Source organism: Merops nubicus, unplaced genomic scaffold, assembly GCF_000691845.1.
Source record: "Merops nubicus isolate BGI_N331 unplaced genomic scaffold, ASM69184v1 scaffold21791, whole genome shotgun sequence".
Classification (NCBI taxonomy): domain Eukaryota; kingdom Metazoa; phylum Chordata; class Aves; order Coraciiformes; family Meropidae; genus Merops; species Merops nubicus.
The window spans coordinates 5,732-29,773 of NW_008589297.1; the positions used below are offsets into that span (position 1 = coordinate 5,732).

A 24,042-nucleotide genomic window follows, 5' to 3' on the forward strand; every position below is an offset into this window, starting at 1 on the left:
ATTTTATTCACTATTGCCTTGCTTTACTTGCTTGCTTTGGTGTTTGAGTCTCTTAAAGTTTCCATTTCCTTTGCCACGTACCTTTTCTCCCCCTCCCTTATATTCCTGCCCCTGAAAATCATCCTCAGGCTAGAGAATCCCCTAATACATCCTCCTGATGATACTGGCTCATATTTCATTCTCCTTTTCCTCAGTTCTACTCTTCTTGCACTTCAGTGAATACCAAACCATCATTCTGGTTCAGTACTCTCCATCTTTGACTCAGCCCTGGTTTCCTACATTTCTGTGATCTTGTTTCCTCTTGTAGGGGAATATTTCTTCCATGGAAAAACAAAACAAAAACAAACAAACAAACAAACAGAATATGTGGGTATGCTCTTCCCCTTAGCTGTACTCCTGCCTAACCTCTCATCTCTAATTTCTCCGTTTCTCTTTGAGATGTATGAATTTTTCATCTTTCTCTCCACTTTCTGCTGCACACAATCCCAATTCATTATCTCCTTAACTCTGCTCCTTAGTCTTTCACACTTGTTTGGCTTCTCTCTAATAACAATTTTCCCTTCTATCCCGAGCAATGGATTCTGCTTGCCCTTCTGTCCATTACAGCATTTTCCTTGCTGTTCCCGGCTCACTGAGCACGCTATTTCCAAGTCTCTTGCAAGTTCATTTCATACACTCCAGTCCCATCCCTTCTTATTATGGATTCCACCCATCCAATTGTTATGCAGCTTCTCTTTGCAAGATTTCCAATATGTCCAGTTTTATCCATCTACAGCTAAACAGCTTCTCCAGGGTCTTGTTATTTTGTATCTCACCATAACACCATTCTTTGTATAGGATGAACAAACAGACTAACAAACAGAAATTGCATTAATAAAACATAGATCAGGAAATACTAAAACCCATTGTTCCCATTTTATTAACAGTGTATTCTCCCTGCTGCATCATGCTCAATTCTTTTTCCTTTATATCAAAAATCATGCAGAAGAAATTGAATGAGTTTCAGCATGATATTCAAACTAAGACAGCACCCTGAAAAGAGACAGAAATGTCTGAAATTATGTAATTTGGAGGATTACAATATCATATGGTAAAACATGGTATTACAGAGGAATACAAAGCACTGAAAAATAAAGTGAAGCAAAGACATGGGTACCTTTTAACTCTAACAATATATGAACTAGTGGATCTTAACTGAAGAAAAAGGAAATGTTTAGAACATTATTTACACAACTCATAATTAGCCTGTGAAACACATTGCTCTAAGGTACAAAAAAACCCAATGAATATTAATGGATTCTAAAAAGCAGGCAGCTTTTCTCTGCACAAGAAAAAGATGTGGTTATTTTCAGGTCACTTATGTAAATTCCTTCTTCCAAGATACAAGTACCCAAGTGATTGAACATTGGACAGATACTGCCTTCACAAGACAGTCGGGAAACTGCCGTGGGGCTTCCTGCTGGTTCTTGTGAACTGGCTTATACTGATAGAAACAGGAACCTCAACTAAGGCAATACTCAGTGGATACAGTGCTAATACTCCTCTATGTGAAACATTCTATTACTTCTTTGAAATGAGCATTACTTAAGATGAACGTGACATGCAAGAGGTCTGCAGGCTTGTGTGTCATCAAGTGTGTAACCCTTCACCATAGGACACAATGCAAATTTACTGTAAGTCAACCATAGGAATAAAGCAGTAGCAAGGCAAGTGAGACTGAAGCAACACTAGATGGAGACTAGTTAGTTTCCCTAATACAGTTCAGCATCAAGTATCAAGAGTATGCAACGGGGAAAAAGCGGCACTGTCACAGCTGTAACATCAAAATAAATTCCTCAAGGACAGGTCAACTACAGACACATATATTATCCTTCACAAATATGCATTCATTCCATTCTTAATCTCCATGGAAAAAATTACTAAGATTTTTACAACCTACCTAAAGGGTCTAGCTGAGTACTTTTCTTCATTGCCAACATTTTTATTTTATGCTTCACTTCAGTGTCTTTAGTCAAACACTAATTTTTTTAAGACTATGACTCCTCAGCTGGCCTCCTCTATAACACTATAGAGGAGTAAACACTATAGTTTACTATAAACTATAAACACTTTTCACCTTTTTCAAAAACCATCCACAGTTTCCTGTTTTAGACTGATCAACTTTATCATTCTCATTTTTTTAAGCTTTTCATTCTATGTATTCTTGACATTATCCAGCTGAGGCTAGCCCAGGGCTAACACAGTACTTCAGCTGAAGCCTTACTAACAACAGGAAGAGCTTATTTAACAAACACCAAAGTTCCAAGGCAGCTTTTAATGGTGTTTCAGTCACTATGCCCTTCCAGTTTGACAGTTGTCCACTAAAACAATGCAGCATTTGCTTTTTTCACAGGCAGTTATGCAGTTAACTAATAGAAATCTTCTGTAATCAGTGTTTCCAAAGTGTGCTTATGAAAATATCGTGTGGGATACTGTTGCAAATCAAAGTCAGTATGTATAATAGCTGCCTCTTCTTAATTCTTCTCTGGTGTATGGATCTGTTAAGGAGGAAAAAAAATTAAATGGGCTTGACTAACATCTTGGCAACTCCATGCTAGCTGTTAATCATCTTCTAGATGCTAACAAGTTTATCTATTTCATTATTTTGCAGGAATTGACATCAAGTTAGTTGATCTCAACTATAATTTCTCAGCTCTTTCTCATGCCTCTTGCCTCATTTTATTTGTAGACATTGTGATCGCCCATTTCTGATCTTAAGAAATTTCCACCCTTCAAGTTCTTCAAGGTAAGTACTAACACTCCTGGGATTACTTCAGCCTCTTCTCATTGTAGATAAGTGAGATGAAGTAATAATAAGAAGAGATAAAATAGCTTATTCAAATCTATGAAAGAAAATGGAAGTTCCTGTATAAGGAGAGAGAAACAGAGATCCATGATCAAATTGCTAGCAGGCTGAAATGAAAAATGAAGAATTAGCCTAAAAAAATTAAATATTGTGAGGACATGCTAACAAATTAATTTTCTTTGTATCTATAAAACATCCTATATGTGCAAAGTGTTTTAACATTTATCGTTGTGTCTTTATAATCAGAAACTAGATGAGTAACCACCATTCAAGTACAAAATATAGTCATAATTTGTACCTGCTACAAAATGAGTGTTTTATTTTATGAGGATGATGTTTCTATTTGTGCAGGGAGAGTTACCACTTGAGATCCACTCCTCAAACTTATTCAGCATTCAGTGGTTTGTGAAGTTAATAGTAGCCTACATTACATTTACAGCATTAATACCATTAGTATAATTCACAGAGACTCTAAGGAGGGGCTGATACAAGGGCATTACTGCGGTGATCCCCAAAAAAAGGACTGATGAGGTAAATGAAAAGTGATGGGGTTTTTTGTTTGTTTTTCTTTTTTCTTTTGGTTGTTGTCCCAGACTTACGAGTACACTCACAGGGAGGGAACCCTGTGAATTTTATTATGAATATATGAATATACACTTCTATTGCATGAATACTCATCCATGGATCATACTGGGAACAGAGATTAATTCATACTGACTCAAAAAATATCCCTTCCCAAGTGACGCATCATTGTATGTGAAATTCTGGATTCCAGGTATGCAATTAAATGCTCTACTTTTCTAAGCACCTCAGTCAACCCTCCAGATAAATAGCTCAAATTGCATAAGTGCAATGTTTTAAAACCCATGAGCTAATAGATGGTCACTAGTTTACATGCCCACTGGTATGACTTACCTGCCTCACCCACCTAATGTGAATTATAATTGGTTTGAATATAAGGAGAGGCCTAAAGTTTTCTCTATAAATGCTGCCACACAACCAGAGCTTGAAGTCTTATCATATAGGCCTACAGTTGTTCACAGAAATACAGAGTCCAAGGCACAGAGAAGCAAGGAAGCATGGCTGGTAAGTAAAAAAACCAACCAACCAACCAACCAACCAACCAACAACTTTTTGTGCCTAAGGAACGAGGAATGGGCAACTGAATAATGTACCATATGTTAGCTTTTTCTATGGTGTTTTGTTTTGTAAGGGGCAATGAATTGTTGCAGTAGGCTACATTTTAAGATTATGAATAGCTTGTTTCACCATTTCTCTTTCCTGAATTTTCCAAAAGACACAAACAAGGAAAAGGAGATGATCCATCCATTATCATACTGGAATTTAATATTACGAAACCACAAATAGAGCAGAAGTTATAGCAAACTGCAAGCTATCTTTTAACAAGAAACTTAATGAATTGAAGAGTAAGTGGGGCGTGAATGAATCTTGTGTTAATGGGAGTATCTGCGCCAACAACAGAACATGGGCTAGATTCCTTCCTGCAGATTCAGTCAGTGAAGTGCAATGCCATTTTAGATATTTGTTAAAACTAGTATAAAAGGCAAAAGCACTTCTTTAAAATATAAAGCAAGCAGATGTCCAGCAGTGAGGTCTTAGGAGGAAAGATATGAAAACAATACACTTAAGCAAGGTTGGCCATGTTCTCGCTTAGGCCTGACTTGCTGGGACCTCTGTAAAAATTTATAACTAGGCCTGAGTGCAGGTGATGCCACTTCACCTCTTCTAGGCATAGAGCTCATGCTCTGCTGGCTTTGTGTGACATAGGCTTGAAAAGCTCAGGAAACTTATAACAACCCTCCACATAGCCGGGCCTTGAGCACAGAAACGACAGGCATTGTTTTCCCTGCAGGGACGATGAAAGAGACACGCTTACTCCATTCTCATGCTTTTAGGATAACTGATTGCATGAACTGTCAGGACATAAATGTTCCTCCACATACTATTATTTGAAATAATTAATTTTATTGACCTGATCTACTTGTGCTAACATCCTGCAACAGCACCTGCTGTTTGCCTGGCCTGATGTTGCTTAGCTAATGACTGTCTCAATGCATTTGCTGAATTTAATACCACCTAAATGCTTACCTATTTAAGAGACAAACATAGGCTGGGAAGGAACCAGGTGCATATGATGGGCATAAAGCTATTGATTCCCTCATGAACTTCCTCCACTGAGCAGAGCTTAAATAAATGACAAAACACAATTTGATAGGTCAAGCTGAAAGACTGGACTGAGTAAAAAAAATACTTCTTTTGAACAAAAGAAGTATACCTTAAAAACCTTCAGCTACAGCAATGGGGGAAAAAGAACCACAAACCAATTGTTTCTGCATTTTAACACTTCCTCTTAAGCAACGATTTGCCAATAACAGCCAAGACATTTTAGCAAAGTGATCCCTAAAAACTTCCTCTTTAATTGTCATCCGTCTATCCTTCTTAACCACATTTTTCTCATCCCATGAAATGCAAGAAGCAATCGCAGCGTTTAACGAACAAACCGGTATGTGCTGATCACGGTCAGCACTCGCTTGTGAAATGGCTCAAGAAACAGCTAAGCTCAAGTTCAGTTAGAGATGTCAAAAGTGCCCAGGGATGCTCCTCACAGTACCACGCACAATTGCAAGGTAAAAAACTGCGTGGGTCTGTGTGCAGGTGTGTGTGCATTTAACTGTTTCTAACCCCTCTCTCTCTCTGTACCTCTCCTCCCACTTCACACCCCACCAACACACACACCCTGCAAATGCCCACACTTTTTTCCCCCAAAAGTTTTAATACATCTATGGGCCAATCTCTAATGGACCTACTTTAAGAGAATCCAGAAGACTATGTAAAGAGACAGGAAAATCACCAAAAAGATTCTATAAATTTGACAGCATGATTTGTTTTAAGACTTTTGATAGTCTACAGCACACTACTGCTACTAACGATTCAGCAACGTTCCACAGTCTCACTCTCAAAATCATTATCTCAGCTTCTGTCTGTCACTGGTAAGCTTCAGTGGCATTACAGCTAAGGCATGAGTCACATCTGCAAGCATCTTGTTTGCTTATTAAATTTCAGAGCACTTGCCTGCAGAATAGGACAAGCTGGATTCTTAGAAGAAATTAGCAGAGCGATGTATTGATGTGAGCCTGCAAAGAGGTATTCTTTGCTGATGAGTGTGCAGCAGTAATTGGAAGTTAAAACTTTCAAATAATGTCTTTACTCCATTCCCATAGAAGTGATGCGTGCATAAGGGGGAGAGGTAGGGCAGTATATGTAAATATAATAGGCTATAAATAACAGGTTGTGTGTGACTGTGGGAGCTGCTTGGGGAGCCTAACACTGGTTCTTGCCAGTCTGTGCACTGTCAGTCTGGCTTATTCCTGTGTACTGGTCCCACAGTAGTGTTCGAAGTTCACAGATTAGTACAAATCACTACTACGTTGCTGTCAGTTTCCCTTTAGAATGAGCCATCTCATCTGGAATCAGTCACACTCCCAAAAGAAAATCGAAGCCCAGCTAACAGAGTAGCATGCTTTACACACACAATATGAGACCTGACTGTGCCAAGTTCGGCTGTCTGGCTATTTGAGATCTTCAGGAACAATCAGCAACTTCAGAGAGGCTTCAGACTGCAGCAGGCCGTAGGCTTCCATTAAAAATGCCCTTGCTATTTGAGGTATTGTGAATGAAGAGGAAGACAGAAAATAAGAAATATGTCTTGGACAACATATAGGGCCCAGAAGAGAGCCCAGTCAAATTCTTTTCCCTATGAACTTGACCAATGTACATCAGGGGGTTCTAGTCCTAAAGAGTACTGATACAAGTCAGTCCATATCACTGTTCCAGGGACCCAGGTCTCTCCATAGCATCATTCACAAATACAGCATTCCTGTAGATAATCACTTGTATTTAACTTCCTGTATATAGGCTAGAAGAAGTGGGGTTTGCTAATGGAATTCCTTGCTTAATCATCCAACGAGGGAACGTGAAGGGAGACAGAATAGCCCACACTTGTCGAGGTACTGAGGCAGTCCTCAGTGAGTGGCCATATGGTTGTAGCATGGTGCTTTAGGGGAACATAAGGAAGAGCTGTGGACAGAAAGATTAAAAGATAGGCTATTCTAGGGACTGATTTCCCGTCCTGAAACAAAGGCACAATTAATAACAAGTGACGTTTAATAGAATTAAAGTATCAGTGTGGACTCATGCAGAGTTGGTGTGGAAGAGAATGACAATGGAGAAATGAAGGAGAGAAAGTAATACTGAGGGAAATTAATCTATTACAAAAGATGTCCTTCACTGTTCAGTGCTGAACTCTTCTTCCTGTATATTTATTTCTTAAATGCAGTTACTAGAGTGAGGGAAGAAATCTGGGTATCACTGGAAAAGAATGTAATGAGTTATATGACTGAACTGGTTTTCAAAAGATGATTCTGATATAGCTTATTCTGGGTACACAAAACAAATACTAAACCAACTTAGAGCTTTCAGTTTCTGAGGTCCAAAAGAATCTTCTCTTGCTGTTCACCAGTTTCAAGCACCTGCTTGTGCAATCCTTACATTTACAGTCACAATACAAGCTCTGCAAATACTACCTGGCTTACAGAAAGCTACCTAGGTCAGATGTATTCTGCTTGACTAGCATTCCCACTAGTGTTAATGTTTCTCATTAGTTCAACCCTCATTCTCAGCCTTCACTCATGATCTTTAATCCAAAGGTCCAGTACGTATTATTCATCTGTTTTACAAAACACATGAGAGGCCTGCAAGGCAGCTCAGCCAGAATAAACACCAGAAGCTGATGCAACAGATGCAACTTCTCCTTGACGTATTGTCTTTCAGAAGAAATGAACTGTATCTGGTTTTGGAACATGTTGTTTATGACTATACTATCATACCATCAAATATCAAAACCAATTATGCCACTGACCTGTAGAAAAATGGTATCTCGAACACTATTACTGTCACACAAGAAACAGTTGAAACACGTGACCAAATAAGCATTGGCAGCTTTTTGGTGAACAATCACTTTCTTTTTTTCTGTCAACAGTAACTAATTTTATGGTGAAAGAGAAATGGTTTGCCATATATTCAAGGATAGGCTGAAACCTTAAAGCAAACTTATTCTGAAAATTGTTAGTGTGTTATTTAAGAGAATTTAAAAGTATGGGTAAGAGCGGGTGTAGCTCAACATCTGAAACCTCTGAAGTTTGGACTTAACATTTTAAAACAAAATTCTAAAAAGTTTTAAATTTAAGTCTTATAATTTTAAAATCACAAGTGGTCTTTGCATGTGATAAAACTATGTCCCTCTTAAGATTAAATATTATTACTGAACAGAGGTTCAAAGTCTGAATTATACCCACTTAAAAACTATTTCTTCTAAGAACATCTATTTATAGGAAATATGAATAAAATACGACCTGTGTATGAAACGGGTTGAGCTAGTTCCCATTCTAGATTTTCCAAACATGACCCAAATCTGAAAACAAACAGTTTGGGCTGCTGAACACTGAACCAAGCTGATTAAAACAGCAGTTGGGAAGGTGTATAGCTCTGGCCAGCCCAGCATAATGAGTATCACTCAGAGACAACCCTAACACTGTGCATTGAGTACATCACAATTTACAAGTTGTTTCACAAAAGTATCAGAATTAGTCTCTCTCTTTCTTACCAGAAAGTGAAGTCACCTGCAAAGCATGAGCAAAAGATCACTCTCCTTGAAATTAAGCAAAATATTTTTGTGCACAAATTAGCACTGCCAGTTGCATGTTTGGAGATACCCTATCAAAAAAATATTAGTGTACCAGCTGAAAAAACCCCTATTTTATCACAAGTCATAAATATACATACCTATAATCTCTTTAGTGTCATGCAAATATGAAATGGAGTGCTTGTCAACTTAATGTTGTTAAACAGTAATTATCTGATAAGTGAAAAAGTGGTTCTTTAAATTTGGCCTTATTAAATCTGGGACAGAGGCAACAGCTTGATCATTGTTTTGCGACCACAACACAGTGGAAGCAAAAAAGAAGCAGTGCCAAGAAAACAATGGATTCAGTGATTTCTTTTTTTTAAAAAGGTTGTTATATATTACTCTTGAAGTACTCCAAATTAAAAACAATGTGGTGCAAGGAGTTATGCTATTCTTATAACTTTAGCATTATAAGAGAAAGAAAAGCAACTAAATGCTGAAATTCTTATAAATGTAAGTACATGAAGAAAATCTGAACAAACGGCCAGACTGTTAGGGCTGAATATTGTCCAAGCTTCCAAAGCTAGGCTGCAAGGAAATGAGATCAGGATGTGGGGACTGAGAAAGTGAAAAATGAATGAAAAAAGAATCCTCAAGCCTCATTGGCCATATAAAGGCTGGGGGCCAAAGAAGGCTATTCAAGCTCCACCCCCACTCCGGAAATATTGCAGATAGGCAAAACTTTACACCTAGATTTTTTAAAGAAGTTAAAGGCATCAGCCAGTGCTTGACTTGACAGAAGCAGAGGAGGCCATTCACAAGAAAGCTTCAGAAGCTGCTTATACAGGACGTATTGATCAGACATGGGCCAAGGTGAGCAAGGGGGAAGCCCCTTTCTATATGATGCTCTATTTTTATTATTTTCTTACACCCATGCCTCATATTCAATTTTAATGGACACTAAAAGATCACTAATTTTCTAAGAAGTTTTGATCCAAGAAAAAAAACGAGATAAATTCTTTCATTGTGAGTTAGGAGAAGGACTTTCACAGGAATTACATTTTTTCACACATTGTGCACATGAAAAAAAGCAAGCTTATCAAACGAGATTTGGAAGAACAGGCATATTACCTGATATAAACCCGCTGCATTTCACAAATAGGAAGGAAGGCAAAGTCTGCAGCTATTTGAAACTGTCAGACAATAATAAATGACAGACTGACAAATCTGACATAAGAAAAAGCATCAAAGTAGAACTTGAAGAAGGTATCATTGCAAAGGCTGAGGAAGGCTACAATCAGCAAAGGTCGAAATGAAGTTAAGGCAGAGAGAATACGAAAATTTAGGGGCATTTTGTGTGGTTTGTTTGTTGCAGTGTTTTGGTTTTTTTTTATTTTTTTATTTTTTTTTTTTTTTAATTCCCTGCTAATATTTATAAATATGCAAATTGACCTGTTTAGTAATTATTCTAAATGACCCACGTTGCTCTTCCAATCTTGTCAGATAACTCCTGCCTTTCTAAAGACAAATTGCCTCCATCCCTCAGTTTGTTCTACAATATATGTGCTTCAATTACAAGTTTCTGAAGATTTTTTTTTTAAAGTAGGTACATTCCTGAAAAATCAAAGTACATGCTGCTCACCTCAATACTGTTAAAAAAAAAAAAATGTTCCCACCACTTGAACTGTGATCACACTTCTATGACTACTAACTTAATTAATTCAAGGCTTGCCTACACCTGATAGCCTTAAGATCATGCTCTAAAAAAAATCTTTCCACTACTAAATCTGTTTGAACATGGGATGATGAATTTTTACTCAACAGTGGCACAGGGTTGCCGTGTTCCACTACTAAGGACCACACTCTTACTCTTTCCTATTCTCTTTCTTTGGGTAGGAGGTAGGGGAGTGGAGAATAATCGGCATATTTTCTAAAAGCACATGCTGCTCTTAGGAACAAATAAATAATAAAAAATATATCTCATTTTCTTCTGTACTTCTGCACTTTTTTTAAACCTTTAAGCTATCTTCTACTAAAGAATCCTCCATGGGTTCTGATGATGTCAGAGCCAAACCAATCTCAGAAGCGTATTCTTTGGCATCTGACTGAAGCCATAGTTCACACACAAGAGTTTTCTGTACCATATTTCATGTACGTTATTTTTAGTAGTGTTCTCTGTCCAATTCTGCCATCTCTCCCACTGCCAAATGACAGCCCAGTGTCCAACAACATATTCTTGTTAGGTACGTCCAACAGATAGCAGTTCTCAGTTTTTTCAGAGGCCCATGTCACATAAAGGGGGTTAGAGCTCACATGCTGCTGTTTAAAATGCAGAACTTTTTCTCTGCTCAGTAAGGTTTATTTATTTCTTACTCAGACACAGCAAAGCTGTGCCTCTGTTAGTATAACATCATATCTTGGAAAGAACGACACCTTGAAAGAACTAATGGAATTCTGCCAGATTCTTTATCCAAGTAACTCACAAATATTCAGTTCTCTCAGGGTTTTCTCTTCTTAGACGGATGCCTTTCTGATTTTTCTTTACTAGTAGATATACTACTCCTATATTTACTTATGCAGACAATCTCTTAAAAGTCTGTGCAAGGTGAAATATCTCTCTCTCAGAAAAAAAACAAAACAAAACAAAACCAATAACAAAATGCTCACACACAAAAATTAATATATTGTATTTTTGGTGGAAACCTCACATGGATACTAGTTATCTGTTGAAAGTAACACACAGTTCCTGAGAGACTGTCTGTGCTCCTTTCTCCTTGGATGCACCCTCAAGTTTTCTTGTTCTTCTCATTTTTTCATAGCTGCAACGCAGCCAAGTATCAACTGGCACCTGAAGGAAAATGCAATAGATCATCACACAAGCAAATTTTCCAGCAAAGAGTTGATTGTGAGGAGAGGACAGGCCTTCATGGTCACCTTCAATGGAACAGAACAGCCTGAGCAAAACTTAACATTCATTGCAGAAACAGGTACGGCTCCCAGACTTCTTTCACATAATGTGCGCTATTACCTCATGACAGACTTCTGGCCTGACAGGCACTCTAGGGCAGCAAGATAATACCTCAGAGCTAACATGCTGGTTCCCACAGGCATGGAATCGTTTGACGTGTTTGTTGTACTACTTCCATCTTAGCTAGCAATGATGGCTTCCTGCAGTTTCCAACATATGGCACAAATTCTTCTGAGGGGAGGGTTGCATCCCTGCCAAGTTTGTTGGTGGCTATATTTCAGCAAGCTGGATGGAAACATGTTGTTTATTTTCCTCTAAAGGTCCAAAACCCTCAAAGCTGGCTAAGACCCAGGCCACATTTGGTATCTCCAGCACAGTGAGCAAGGAGAGCTGGAGTGCAGTTCTACAGTCTACCAGTTCCAACTCTGTGAACATCTCCATCTCCAGCCCACCTAATGCTGTCATTGGACGTTACAAGCTGAGTGTTCAAAGTACTTCAAGCAGCAGCTCCTCTCCAGCAAACCTTGGCAGCTTTGTTTTGCTCTTTAACCCTTGGTCTTCAGGTATGAACATATCAAACTTCTCCTGAAAGAACTACATTGCTTGTACTTTCATTAATATTTGCAGCTTCTCCATTTGATCTATACATCTTTAATACAGGGGCCAAATATTCACTGTATAATGTATCAGTGAGAAAAGAAAAGGGTTTAACAGTTTCTCAAGACCTTCTGGTACATAAAACTATCTCTGTATTGTGTAATTACTGGAGAGATCCTTGACCCAAGAGATTAAGTTCTGCTTAAGCAGATCAAGTTCTGCTTTTGCCAGAGCTTCCCTACTTCTGCACAAGTTTAGAAGAGCATGTCTGGTGTCTGTAGAACCAAGAAGCGTCGTATCTACCAGCTGAGACCCTCTCTCAGATCAGACAGTGCTGTACCTCTTTCTTCACTCAGACACCTCCCACTCCTTTCTCAAATGATATGAAATACTGAGTTTCAGGATCTGTTTATAACAGCAAGAAGAGCAAAGGGCAGATATCTGCAAGCATTCGTATCGATGCAGACCAAAGCTCCTGAGGCTTTATTTTGCCTGCTATGTTTTTACGTAGCTTTGCTTTGTCTTTTCAGGTGATGATGTGTTCATGCCTAACAAGGCTGAGTGTGAAGAATACGTGCTAGAAGAGTTTGGCATCATTTTTGCAGGCAATAAGAATCATATCAACAGCTTTGGATGGAACTTTGGCCAGGTAAGTGCGGCAATGAACCATTGGACAGTGTTTTCTGCTGTGGTTTTCACATGAAGTGGGTGACCAGGGCTTGTCAGATTTTTCCAGTTCCTTGCATACACCTCTGAAGTGCAGGAGTCTGGTATAGAAATCAGAACTCATGCCAAGCCCTGTTATACTGATTAATATGAGTATCTGTAATTGACTAGTCAGCAATACAACCTAGGACTCAGAGGTGCAGCCATCAGAAACCTTAGTGTCTGCTGGGTAGCAATGTACTGTAGGAACGCTGAGAGGCAAAGTCCTGGCCTTAAGTCCACAGATTCCAAGTTTTGAAAAACTCTTTGAGTTCTAATCTTCATAGTTTGTTGAGGCTGCATTTTTATATTGTAATTCCTGGCTGAACTGCAGCACTTCACTGGTTATTATAAAAAAAAAAATAAAAAAAAAAATAAACATTTATATGGCTCTGCGTATCCTGATTTTTAGTAATCTGTGATTCCAAAACAATAATTTATTTCTACAATATAGTTTCAAGGAGATATTCTCAATATTTGCCTTTCCATGCTGGATCGAAGTTTAAATCATCGTCAGGATCCTGCCACAGATGTATCACACCGAAATGACCCCAAATATCTGGGCCGCGTTCTTAGCGCAATGGTAAGCAAAACATTCAAAAAGTTCATGAGGGGCCAGTCTCTTGCAGGCCTTTAGTCCAACCTCCCATTTGAAGTGGAACTACAGTGGTTCTAGATCAGCTCAGCCATGGATTTGTTAGGCTGCCTTGAAAATCTCCAAGGATGGAATTTTCACAGCCTCTCTGCGTGACCAGCACAGAGCTGCACTACACTCTTAGTGACAAATTCTTCTCTTATGTCAAATATAATTTTTCCCAAGCTACAACTTCCTGCTGTTGCCTCTTGTCACATAACTTGCCACAGCAAAGTTCGACTTGGTGTGTTTCATTCAAGTAGCTGTATGCTGCTATTACATTGCCCTTATCCCCATAACCAGACTGAGCTAGCTCAGTGCTGTCAGCTTCTCCTTGTAGATTATGTGCTTCAGGGCCACTGATCATCTTGGTAGCCCTCCCTCCTGGGCTCCCTTTAGTGTCTCAACAACTGCTTGAACTGAGGGACTCAAAACTGGGGACAGGATTCCTCACATAGCCTTGCTAGGGATAATTAACAGCTTCCCTCAATCTCCTGGCAACACCTTTCTCAGTGTAGCCTAGTGTGGGTTCTCCCTTTACGATGAGAAAGCACTGGTGGCTCAGTTTCAGTCTGGCACTTGCTGTAACTCCCAGGTCCCTTTCAGACAGGCTGCCACTCATCCAGCTGTCTCCCAGCTACCAATGTACCAATGCATGGAGTTACTCAACCCCACGTTCTGAAATCTACATCTTTTCTTCCTGAAGCTCATGAGGTTTCTATTGACACATTACCCAAGGTTTTCAAGGTGACTGTGCTCCATTTGTTGTCAGCCACTTCCCCTAATTTGACGTAAATTTGCTGAGGGTAAATTTGCTACATCACAATCCAGGCACATTCTGCAAGCTTAGCTGTATGGTATGCTTTTATGTCATTCAATCACACGGCAGCAGATTTGTCACCTCATGTCAGGAAAGTTCACTGAAAACTGGTATGTTCCTTCTTGCTTGGTGCTATTGCATGTGAAAGGGGGAAACAGCGATTATATGCTCTGGAGTTTTTGAGCAGGCACACACTTGATTTGCTTGAAAAGATAAGCCTTCTTCCTGAAGGCTAGCTGCACAAAGTGGTGAACTTTGTCCACTAAAATGTTACTCAAGGCTTTTCTCCTACCCACTTCCCTATCACTACTTACATTTGTTGCAAACTCTTGATTTCGCTCATCATAAATTTAGTGAGTATTTTTACAGGTCAATGCCAATGATGACCAAGGGGTGCTTCTAGGAAACTGGAGTGGAAATTATGAGGGTGGGAAAAGTCCAAGCAGCTGGACTGGAAGTGGTGAAATCCTACAAAACTGGAAGAAATCAGGATTCAGACCTGTTAAATATGGACAATGTTGGGTTTTTGCAGCGGTATTGACTACAGGTATGTTTTATGTCATACACATAATTGACACTGCACAGATTCTGTTAAAAGAAGCATTAATAATACTTCCTACATGGGAAGTCTTTCAATACATTAGTAAGTTTTATGAAACTTCATATTCCAGAAATAGTGCTTTCTGACTATGGTTTTCCATTCACTCTTCAGTGCTAAGATGTCTGGGGATTCCTACTCGGACAATTACAAACTTCAGCTCTGCCCATGATGCAGATGGAAATCTGCGTGTGGATGAGTTTTATGATGCAGATGGAAATCATTTGGACAGGGCAGCTGACAGTATATGGTAAGGCTCTACAATATTTAATAGTATGACCTACCAATGCCTATAGAGTCTTCAGGTACAGAGCACAGACTAACGACAAATGCTTTGGTACGTTCTTAAAAATTGCCTGAAAAACAACTACAAACACAGGATCAATTAAAAAAATACTACAAAATAATACTACAAAACTTGGCATTTTCACTCTCAGTTAAACAGAAAACTGTAACACGAGATATAGCAGTTAATTGAATCCAGGGCAAGGAAAGTTACAGTTAAGATGCCGCAGATGACAGAAAAATTGTGACATTACACTGGAAATATCACAGTGGGACTTGACTTTGGAACTGTTCTTCAAAAATAGTTCATGTTAAACTGCAAAACTTTAACAGAACCAGCTCCCTGCCTTTTTTTTTCCCAGTGACATCATCTGTAGTGAAAATAATTTAATTATTGCAGTATTAAGGATATAATGCAATACGAACAAGCTTGCATTCAGAAAAACCCCAAGTGCAGCACCTCATTTTTTGCCACATTTACTCCTTTGTTCTGGATGCATTCTAAATATAAGGGATAAGTAAAACTATAGCATTGTGCTATAAGGAAGACAGCTAAAGCTAAGGAAGTGCACACACTCTAAAGTTTTGGAGAAAACCAAGTTTTTGAGAAAAACATTTTGTAATTTTTTTTGTAATTTGTAACTTTACAAATTTTCTTTCTGCCCTTGAACATTAATGTCTGTTCCACAATGCAATCTTCAGCTCCTATCTAGTTAATATAGTCAGGTTCAGAGCAGAAACGGTCAGTCTCAGATAGGAACTTATGCAAATTAAGGCATTTAATACATTTAACTACGATGCCTGATTAATGGCTGTGAAGAGGAATTTAGAATCACGTACTAGTAGCTAACTTTGTTCGTTCCTGCATGTAGGAATTTCCATGTCTGGAATGAAAGCTGGTTTTACCGCAGTGACTTGGGCCCCTCATATAGTGGATGGCAAGTTCTGGATGCAACTCCCCAAGAAGAAAGTGGAGGTATGCATATTTTATTTCAGCAATAATGTTGAACAACTATAATGTCAGTCGCTTTCAGACAGAATTAAAAAAAAAAAAGAGTAAAACCATTGTAAAAGTAATTTCTCGTCCTGCTCAGAAACAGAGTGGCAGAAGAGAATACTTTATCTAACACATTAGAAAAGCCTCAGATCATCCGTGGATGCTAAGAAACAAACTAGACTTCTAGGAGCAATCTTTTGCAGCAATTCCTATATTTCCAATGTAGGTATCCAGAGCTATTGAAAATCAAGGGAAAATATAAAAGAAATCAAGTGCATCTTCAGAATAAACACAAGACACATTGATGATTGGTCTGGTATGAGGGTCTATGTGGATGAAAGGGCTAGAATAGGACAACAGAACTAGGCAACTCAGGAATCATTGACAAATATATGTCTAGCAAAGTGATTACTGTCAAAGAGTTGATTAAGTCTACATGATGTTTTTTTCATGCCACAGGAATTTATCAGTGTGGTCCTGCCTCACGGAACGCCATCAAAGAAGGAGATGTAGATTTGGACTACGACTGCCCATTTGTATTTGCAGAAGTGAATGCAGACTGTATGTACTGGAATTACGATCCCACAACTGGCAAGAAAACGTTAATATTCTCCAAGTCTACTGAAATTGGCCAATTCATCAGCACAAAAGCCGTTGGTAGAGACGATCGTGTAGATGTCACCAATGATTATAAATATGAAGAAGGTAAAAACAAAATAACTGGTTCTTCTAGTTAAAAAGCTGCTTCATTCCCAAATATACATAAACTTGAAGCTAGGAGTTTCTTAGTGGGCAATCCTGGGCATCTATAATGTAGAAGAAAAATTTATACTCAGGTTGTTCAGTTCTAACAGAAATGGGAAGAGAAGGTAAAGAGTGAAAAATACTGCCTCGCCCTTTGCTATATGGAGCTGCTTTGTAGAATCTAAATAGGGCAAGTCCAAATATCTCCAAGTAAAGCATTCACTGTTCCACCTGCCTATTGCTAATCCGTACTGACTGCTTGTGCTTTATGAGAATTAGTCTACAGCCAAGTTATTTGACAGCAGAGTGAAAGGCCTATTACAGAAACCTAAGCTAAATTAGCACTTAGGACCAGGAAAAGCAATTCTTTTGAAGGGTCAAACAACATGTAAACTTGTCACACCTTTGGATTTGACAGTGCAGAAAAAAATATTACAATCGTGAACTGAATTTGCAAGTACAAAGAATGAACATTGCTATTAGAAATACATATCAGAAGGGTGAAAAGCATGACAAAGCAGAGCCCAAATAGCAAGCTTCCATTGTGTACCAGCTCTGTTTGGGATGGAGTTAGCTCTCTTCCCAGCTGGCCTGCTAAAAGCGCTGGTAACACACCAATGCTTTGGTTGATACTGAACAGTACTTTGAGAGTGTCGAGGTTTTCTCTCCCCCTCCCCCTTCACCACAGTGAGTAGGGTGTGGGTAGGTGAGAGGCTGGGAGGGGACCCAACAAGGAAGGACAGCTGACCCAAACTGACCAAGGGGATATTCCACATGACACAGTGCTCAGCAATCAGAGCTCAGCTGGTGAAGGAAATGGGCAGGGGAGAGGGGGCATTCGTAGTTATGACATTTGTATTCCCAAGCAACCATTACATGTGTAGAGCCCCAGCTTTCCAGGAAGTGGCTGCCCACGAGGAGTAGCAAATGCTTTCTTTTTTTGCTTTGCTCATGCAGTTTTTGCTTTGCCTGTTGAACTGTTGTTATCTCTATCCATGAGTCTTCTCACCTTTTTTCTGTTTTCTCCCCATTCTGTGGGAATGGGGAGTGAAAAGCTGGGTGGATGTTTGGCTGCTAGCCAGAGGCAACTTACCACATGGTTCCATCAGCCTTCTCTTACATTACCAAATAAGAATCTACATTTCTAAATAGTACAACCATAAAAAAGGACAGAAATGGAAAGCGTGAGAAACTTTGGATTTAAGGTTTTGTGTTACAAAAAAATGCTATTGGAGGGGCAGTGACATTACTGACTGCAGATCCAGAAAACTGGGTGTGGCTGTGGAAAACAGAGGCTCTGTTTATCTCTAAGTATAGACACTACATTCTGCTGGCTTGTCTCTAGCAGTCATGTAAAATAAGAGATGCATGTTAAGTGCTGAGGATAATTTTCATGGTTTTCTCTGACAGGCTCTACAAAAGAAAGAGATATTTTTAAAAAGGCACGTAAGAAGCTGGGACTTGAGGATAAATTTGATCCTACAGCACCAACACCACAGGAAATCGATCAAAAACCTGACATCTCAGGGAAGTTCAAGGTGGCTGGAACTTTAGAAGTTGGCAAAGATCTTGGTCTAATTCTGGTTCTTGCAAACTTACAGTCCGATGCTAAGATTGTTCATGTAAATATGACTGCCTGGAGCACTGTGTACACTAGAAAACCAGTCCACGAGATCTGGAAGGACTCCATAACTGTCACTCTCTCTCCTAAGGAAGGTAAATTTTCAAATCACTTTTAATCATAACTGTATAATTGTTTTATCAGCACTAGAAGCTGGTCAACTTGAGCAAAAATGCTCTAAAAAAAGCAATCTCATTTCTGTGCAGAAAAGGCTGAAAAAGTTACATTGCACTTATAAACTTACTAAGAAGGGATGTTTCACACCATTTCCTTAAGTACTATCCACATTTTGGAAAATGTATCTCAGGGTGAAAAGAAGATGGCAAGTAAACGTGAAGTTTCATTTAACAAAACTTGCATTAAAAAAAGATAAGGACAACATGAAAGCGTAGAAATCAACCCCAACGTGCTGCTCAATTACAAGGGGACTTACTGCACGGTAACAGGACATGACTAACAGAAGAAACAAGATATATGATCCATTAGTGCATTAGAGTGCAATTAAAGTGTAATGAATAAACATGGCAGAAATAGTCCACTAAGCTCCACAGAAAAGAAAGTTTGTGTTGAAGAATTGTGAGGAGTAAAGGAACTCAGATTTTTAAAAATGTTTGTTTCAGACGGAACCTGAAACCTTATATACCTTTCATAAACCTTATGAAAGAAATTCTGTATCTAAATACAAGTATTATCAGAAAGATGAAATTAAGTTACCATTAGGAGCTTGGGATAATAGATATATCAGCATCTCTCAAGTGAACGGAAAGATCACTGATTAACAACTGATACTATATTGTATTAATCTTAGGCTTCATATCACTAGCGAGAAGAAGAAATCATATTTCCTTTCTTTAATATGTAATTTGACTTCTGGAGTAGGGATCTATCAGCCTCCTCTAAAGAGTCAGGAACTGGACCCTTGGTGAGGACAGAGTTTATGAGCCTAATGGCATTACAGTCATGCAGGCACCTTGCAGCGTCTTGTGCTCATACACCCTGTGTTAAACCAGGGGCTGAATTTACAGCAAGCATGCAGGTTTTCCCCCACATCTGATGGCAAGGACCACTGTAAAGAGATTTCTGCCCTTTTCTGGAGCTCTGTTTGCTAGGATTTGTAGTTAAATCTATTGCTACTGGAGGAATCCAGGAAGTTCACATTGCCCCCATTTTCTTGCTTATTTTTGTGGGGCTTTGCATTAGTGACTTGTCATCTTTTCTTGTGTTTTTTTTCATCTGCTGAGTACTGCTGGAAAGTACTTTGTGACTCACAGTGTTTGCAGGCAGCATAGCTGCTCTACAGTTCTTCTGAACTTGATGTGTTTTGTACAGATGACCACAAATGTGGAATTGCCTGGATTCAGAGAGAGAGGAGATCCCTTCCCATCCATTCCTTCATCCTTCATTTGAATTACAGCATGGAACTTAAAAATCACATGATAATAAGAAGCAGATAGGACTAGGAAAGATAAAAGAAATGTAAAGATGTCATTCAGCTCATCTCAGTATAACACGAGCAAATTAGGACTGATGAAGCCTATCAGAGCATGTCCCATAACAAACAGAGTGGCAGTGGTAAACTCCTTAAACACCAGCTCTCCTATCTTTCAGAGCAATTGGGAGGAAAACGAGCCAGGTAATATGGTAGAAGAGAAAAGGAGGAGGGATAACATTGAAGAAATCACCCTCTCTATAGCAAAGTGATAGATCTACATGAATTGAGCTTGTCAGTGATGACCAAAGGCCTCCCTGGTCCCTGACAAAGCATAAAAGGAATATATTAATATTTTATATGAAACTCTGTAGGCTTATAGAAGTGTGTATCCTTGCTTTTTTTCTCCCAGAGAAACAATTTGCCATTAACATACCGTATACAGTATATCAGCAGCAGTTAACTACAGACAACACAATCCAGATAACTGCCTTATGTCATGTAGAAGGTGGGATTCAAGTGCTAGTGCAAAGAGACATCACCCTGGACAATCCTGCTATCGACATACAGGTAAATTACTATCCCTTTTCTCTAACTGCAGTGGCAGAGAAATGGGAAAAGAGCTCTTATAAGCCCTTTCTCCCCCAAAAAGAGACGTTCTGCTCATGTTTTGCCATGGTCGATCATAGCATCTAATAATATCACCTCTACTGACAACTGAGAAGGCTTGGATAGAAAAGAATACTGAGAACCTGTCCTTTCAAGCATTTTCTTTGCACAGGTACTTGGTGAAGCAAAAGTTAATAAAGAAGTGGATGTGGAAGTGATATTTACCAATCCTATTGATATGGAAGTGATGGGCTGTGTGTTGCAGGTAGAAGGCAATGACCTGATCCGAGGAATCCTTGAGATAGAGTAAGTATACAAAATGCCTCCTTCCTGCTATTAAAGGTACATGAGCCAGAACTTAGGCATGGATGACTTGGAATTAAGCAGTGGGATGACACAGCATTTTCTTGCTGTAACTTGGGAGTCCAGTGAATGTAACATCTCAAAATGAAGCACACACCTTTGAACCAGCTTTTCATCTAAGCAAGGCTTTGACTTCATGGTTTGAGAGGTCAAATAATTGCTGTCATAACTGGACAGAACTTGTTTTCTTGCCTGTCTAGCAGGACCCCACAGTTCCAGCAGAAAATACATGCTTACTCATGCAGTAAATCTTGCTGAGGCTTACTATGCTGCTGTGAGCTAGATGGGTTGAACATTTTTGTTCTGATCACAGGGCCAACAATAGGATATATGATTGTTTCTGTCCATACAATATCCAAATTATGGCATATATTAACCAGGATTTCTTTTTCGCTTTTTAAAATAGACTGCAGGTGCCAGCCTGGGTGTTCTGCCTTCTAAACAATTTGCATTTACATCAGATAGACACAGACAGATACAAAAGCAAATGCAGATGCACCAGTGTCCCGCCTTTGGGAACAAAAACTGAACACAGATTGTTTAGACACAGGTTGTGATATCAAAGGTGCTACCTCTGAAACATACAACCCCAAGTATGCTCCATGCACAGCTATTCCCAGCCCAATGAATCACGACTAAGGAGGACAGCTTTTAAGGAACAGACTGAACCATGACCAGCAGCTACTTCTTAGATGACTGCATTTACTTTAAGATCTAGAACTTGAACACAGCTGAAATCCATGAGGCAGGCAGGAAAAGAACAGAAAAAAATCGTGAATGTTACAGGTTCCTATTTTTATGCTTTGATGATTTTGTATCTTATCTTGCTCTTTCTCCTTCAGTATTTCACAACAAATAGAAAGGTTAAATTTCCAGACTCTCACCACTTTGTACATACACAGAATTGCACACCAATTTCAACATACGCTAGCAAATGCCTTCATTTCTAAAAAATACTTGGGATGTGGGAGCATGCCCTTTAACTGAACAGACACAGCAAACAGACACAGCAACTTGCCATTGTGCTTAAGCAACTCAAATTATTTATCCCGCAGTTTATAAACTCTCCTAAGCAAATTTAGCAAGCTCATGTTGTTTATCACATATATAACCTCATCCTCAGGCAAGACAATATGACAGGGTAAGGCTGTTTGGGAAAACCACAAACATGTGTTTCCAATAATTATAAAAAAACATTAATTTAAAAGATTTTAACTTCCATTGAGAATTTCCTGGTGTGTAACACTGAGGTTTTCTTGGTGCTATAATCTATTCTAATTTAGGAGTTTGTGTTAACATTCTTCATGGTCTCAGATTATTATTTTTTAATTCAATTCAGTGATGTGTTTTACACCCTCTGTTCTGCATGAATTTTTATCTCTCATGATCCTAGTATATCCCCATTCATGTGCTTATCTGGATTACTACATAGTGTATTTGTGAAAGACACAGGGGTTTGAGTATTTAAATACATATCATATAGCCAAGTCCTGCATGGACTTTTCATGGTCATCCTACACTGAAACGATAGGAATTCTTACTTAAAATGGGAGACTGTTAGTGAAGAAACTCAAGGAAGATGCATAAGCCAGTTTTTACCTTAATTTTTTTCCCTTTGTTTTCTATTTTTAGCATACCACCACTGAAAGCCAGTGAGAAATCCAGCACAAAGTTAAAACTCGTCCCTTTTGAAACGGGTTCCAAACATCTACTTGTTAATTTCTCCTGTGATAAATTTGCAGATATCAAGACCTTTAAGATGATAAATGTGACTGACTAAGATGAAGTTATACAATGATGGTCTGCGTATGTATAAATTCAACAAAATGTCATAAGAAATCTTGCATATGAGAATATTAAAATTAGCAAAACAAAATCCTCACTTCCTGTGATCAAGGGGTTAACAACAGTATATCATTAAAATCTGACACTGTAAACTTAAACTGAGGAATAGCTGATTCTTCATTTGCTATTGTGAATGTCCATGTTATTAAAAAGAGCTTTGATTCAGAGACTGTTTGTTTGACCTTTGTAATTTTTCTTTGGAAGTCACTCTTTCTGGCTACACGTGTCTCTGCACAAACTTTCATAAACTCATTTTTACACGTTCAAATCCTTCTACAGTGGACTTTCAAAGTGGCGCTTCTCCTTAATGCGGATGAGTTGCATAATTTATGTCATTAACTTTGTCTTTTTTTGCTGCAAAGTTTGTCCTGACATTTTTTCCTTTTTTTGTTAAATCACATTGACCAAATGAGGCCTAGGAAACATTCAAAAGGAATTTGGATGGTGTCCAATTTGAGAGCCATTTGGTAAACATGTTGAGGTAGCCCAGCTCAACATACATGATATTTTTGCGTGCTGATATTCTGCACTTCCTGTAAGTCTTCTTTGGAAATCAAAGTTGGGCTAATCTTAAGTCTAAAGTTACTTAACTTGAAAAGAGTTAGGAACTCTTCACTAGAGATTGCGTGTGAGGAAGTCATCTTTCAGAGTTCAAGTTTAGTAAAGCTTACTGAAGACCTTTATGAGAGGATAAGTATGGGCCAAAAGCTGTTTTCCAGGAACAAGTGAACTAGATGTAGCCCAGTAAGTGACTTGGTTGATGGTCAATAATTGTACAATAGCAAGTTAATCTCTGACTGAAAATTATCTGTGTCGCTGAAGTGAATGGGGAGTCAAGCTACTGCTCCATTGCACTGTGGGCTGCTGGGCCAGGAAGCCAGTAAAACCTTAACAAGCCAGCTCTGTACCTCTACTTCCACCACACAGCCCAGGGGACCTGTGACTTGCCATAGGGACTCCTCATGGTTACATCAGCAGCCCGAGCTGCTTATAAACTGCCAGACTGCCTATAACCTCCTTTTGACCTTGCAGCCTGAAAAATTGCTTTAGGAGAGCACTCACTTGAACTCACCAATTTCTCTACTGCCAGTGTCATGCTGTCGGTGTGCCGTGGCCCGGCAGCAGGGGGTCCTGGGTCAGGACACCCCCGACTTGCTCCCCGCCCGAAGGGACTGGAGAGGATTACAGATGAGGCGGAGACGGTCACATGCTGCTCACCTCCCAAGGGTAGAGCGAAAACACACAGTACAAGACCACACTGGACATACAATAAGATAA

The 24,042-nt window shown here is 39.0% G+C and overlaps 1 protein-coding gene across 1 annotated transcript; it reads left to right on the plus strand.

Annotated features, from left to right (window-relative positions):
- Positions 1-9,338: 9,338 nt before the first annotated feature.
- TGM3 (transglutaminase 3) lies at positions 9,339-22,699 on the plus strand. Its single transcript, XM_008949567.1, has 13 exons — positions 9,339-9,422; positions 11,369-11,536; positions 11,838-12,080; positions 12,645-12,763; positions 13,274-13,402; positions 14,643-14,820; positions 14,986-15,121; positions 16,029-16,132; positions 16,613-16,858; positions 18,308-18,613; positions 20,360-20,517; positions 20,729-20,862; positions 22,552-22,699. The coding sequence occupies exons 1-13, from the start codon at positions 9,413-9,415 to the stop codon at positions 22,697-22,699; spliced, it is 2,079 nt and encodes a 692-aa protein (XP_008947815.1). The 5' UTR covers positions 9,339-9,412.
- The last annotated feature ends 1,343 nt before the right edge of the window (positions 22,700-24,042 follow it).

Excerpts from the sequence above, each read along its gene's own strand:
- TGM3 (XM_008949567.1), top strand. Across the intron at positions 11,537-11,837 it reads AACATTCATTGCAGAAACAG|GTCCAAAACCCTCAAAGCTG; the intron begins GTACGGCTCCCA and ends TTTCCTCTAAAG. Across the intron at positions 18,614-20,359 it reads CACTCTCTCTCCTAAGGAAG|AGAAACAATTTGCCATTAAC; the intron begins GTAAATTTTCAA and ends TTTTTCTCCCAG.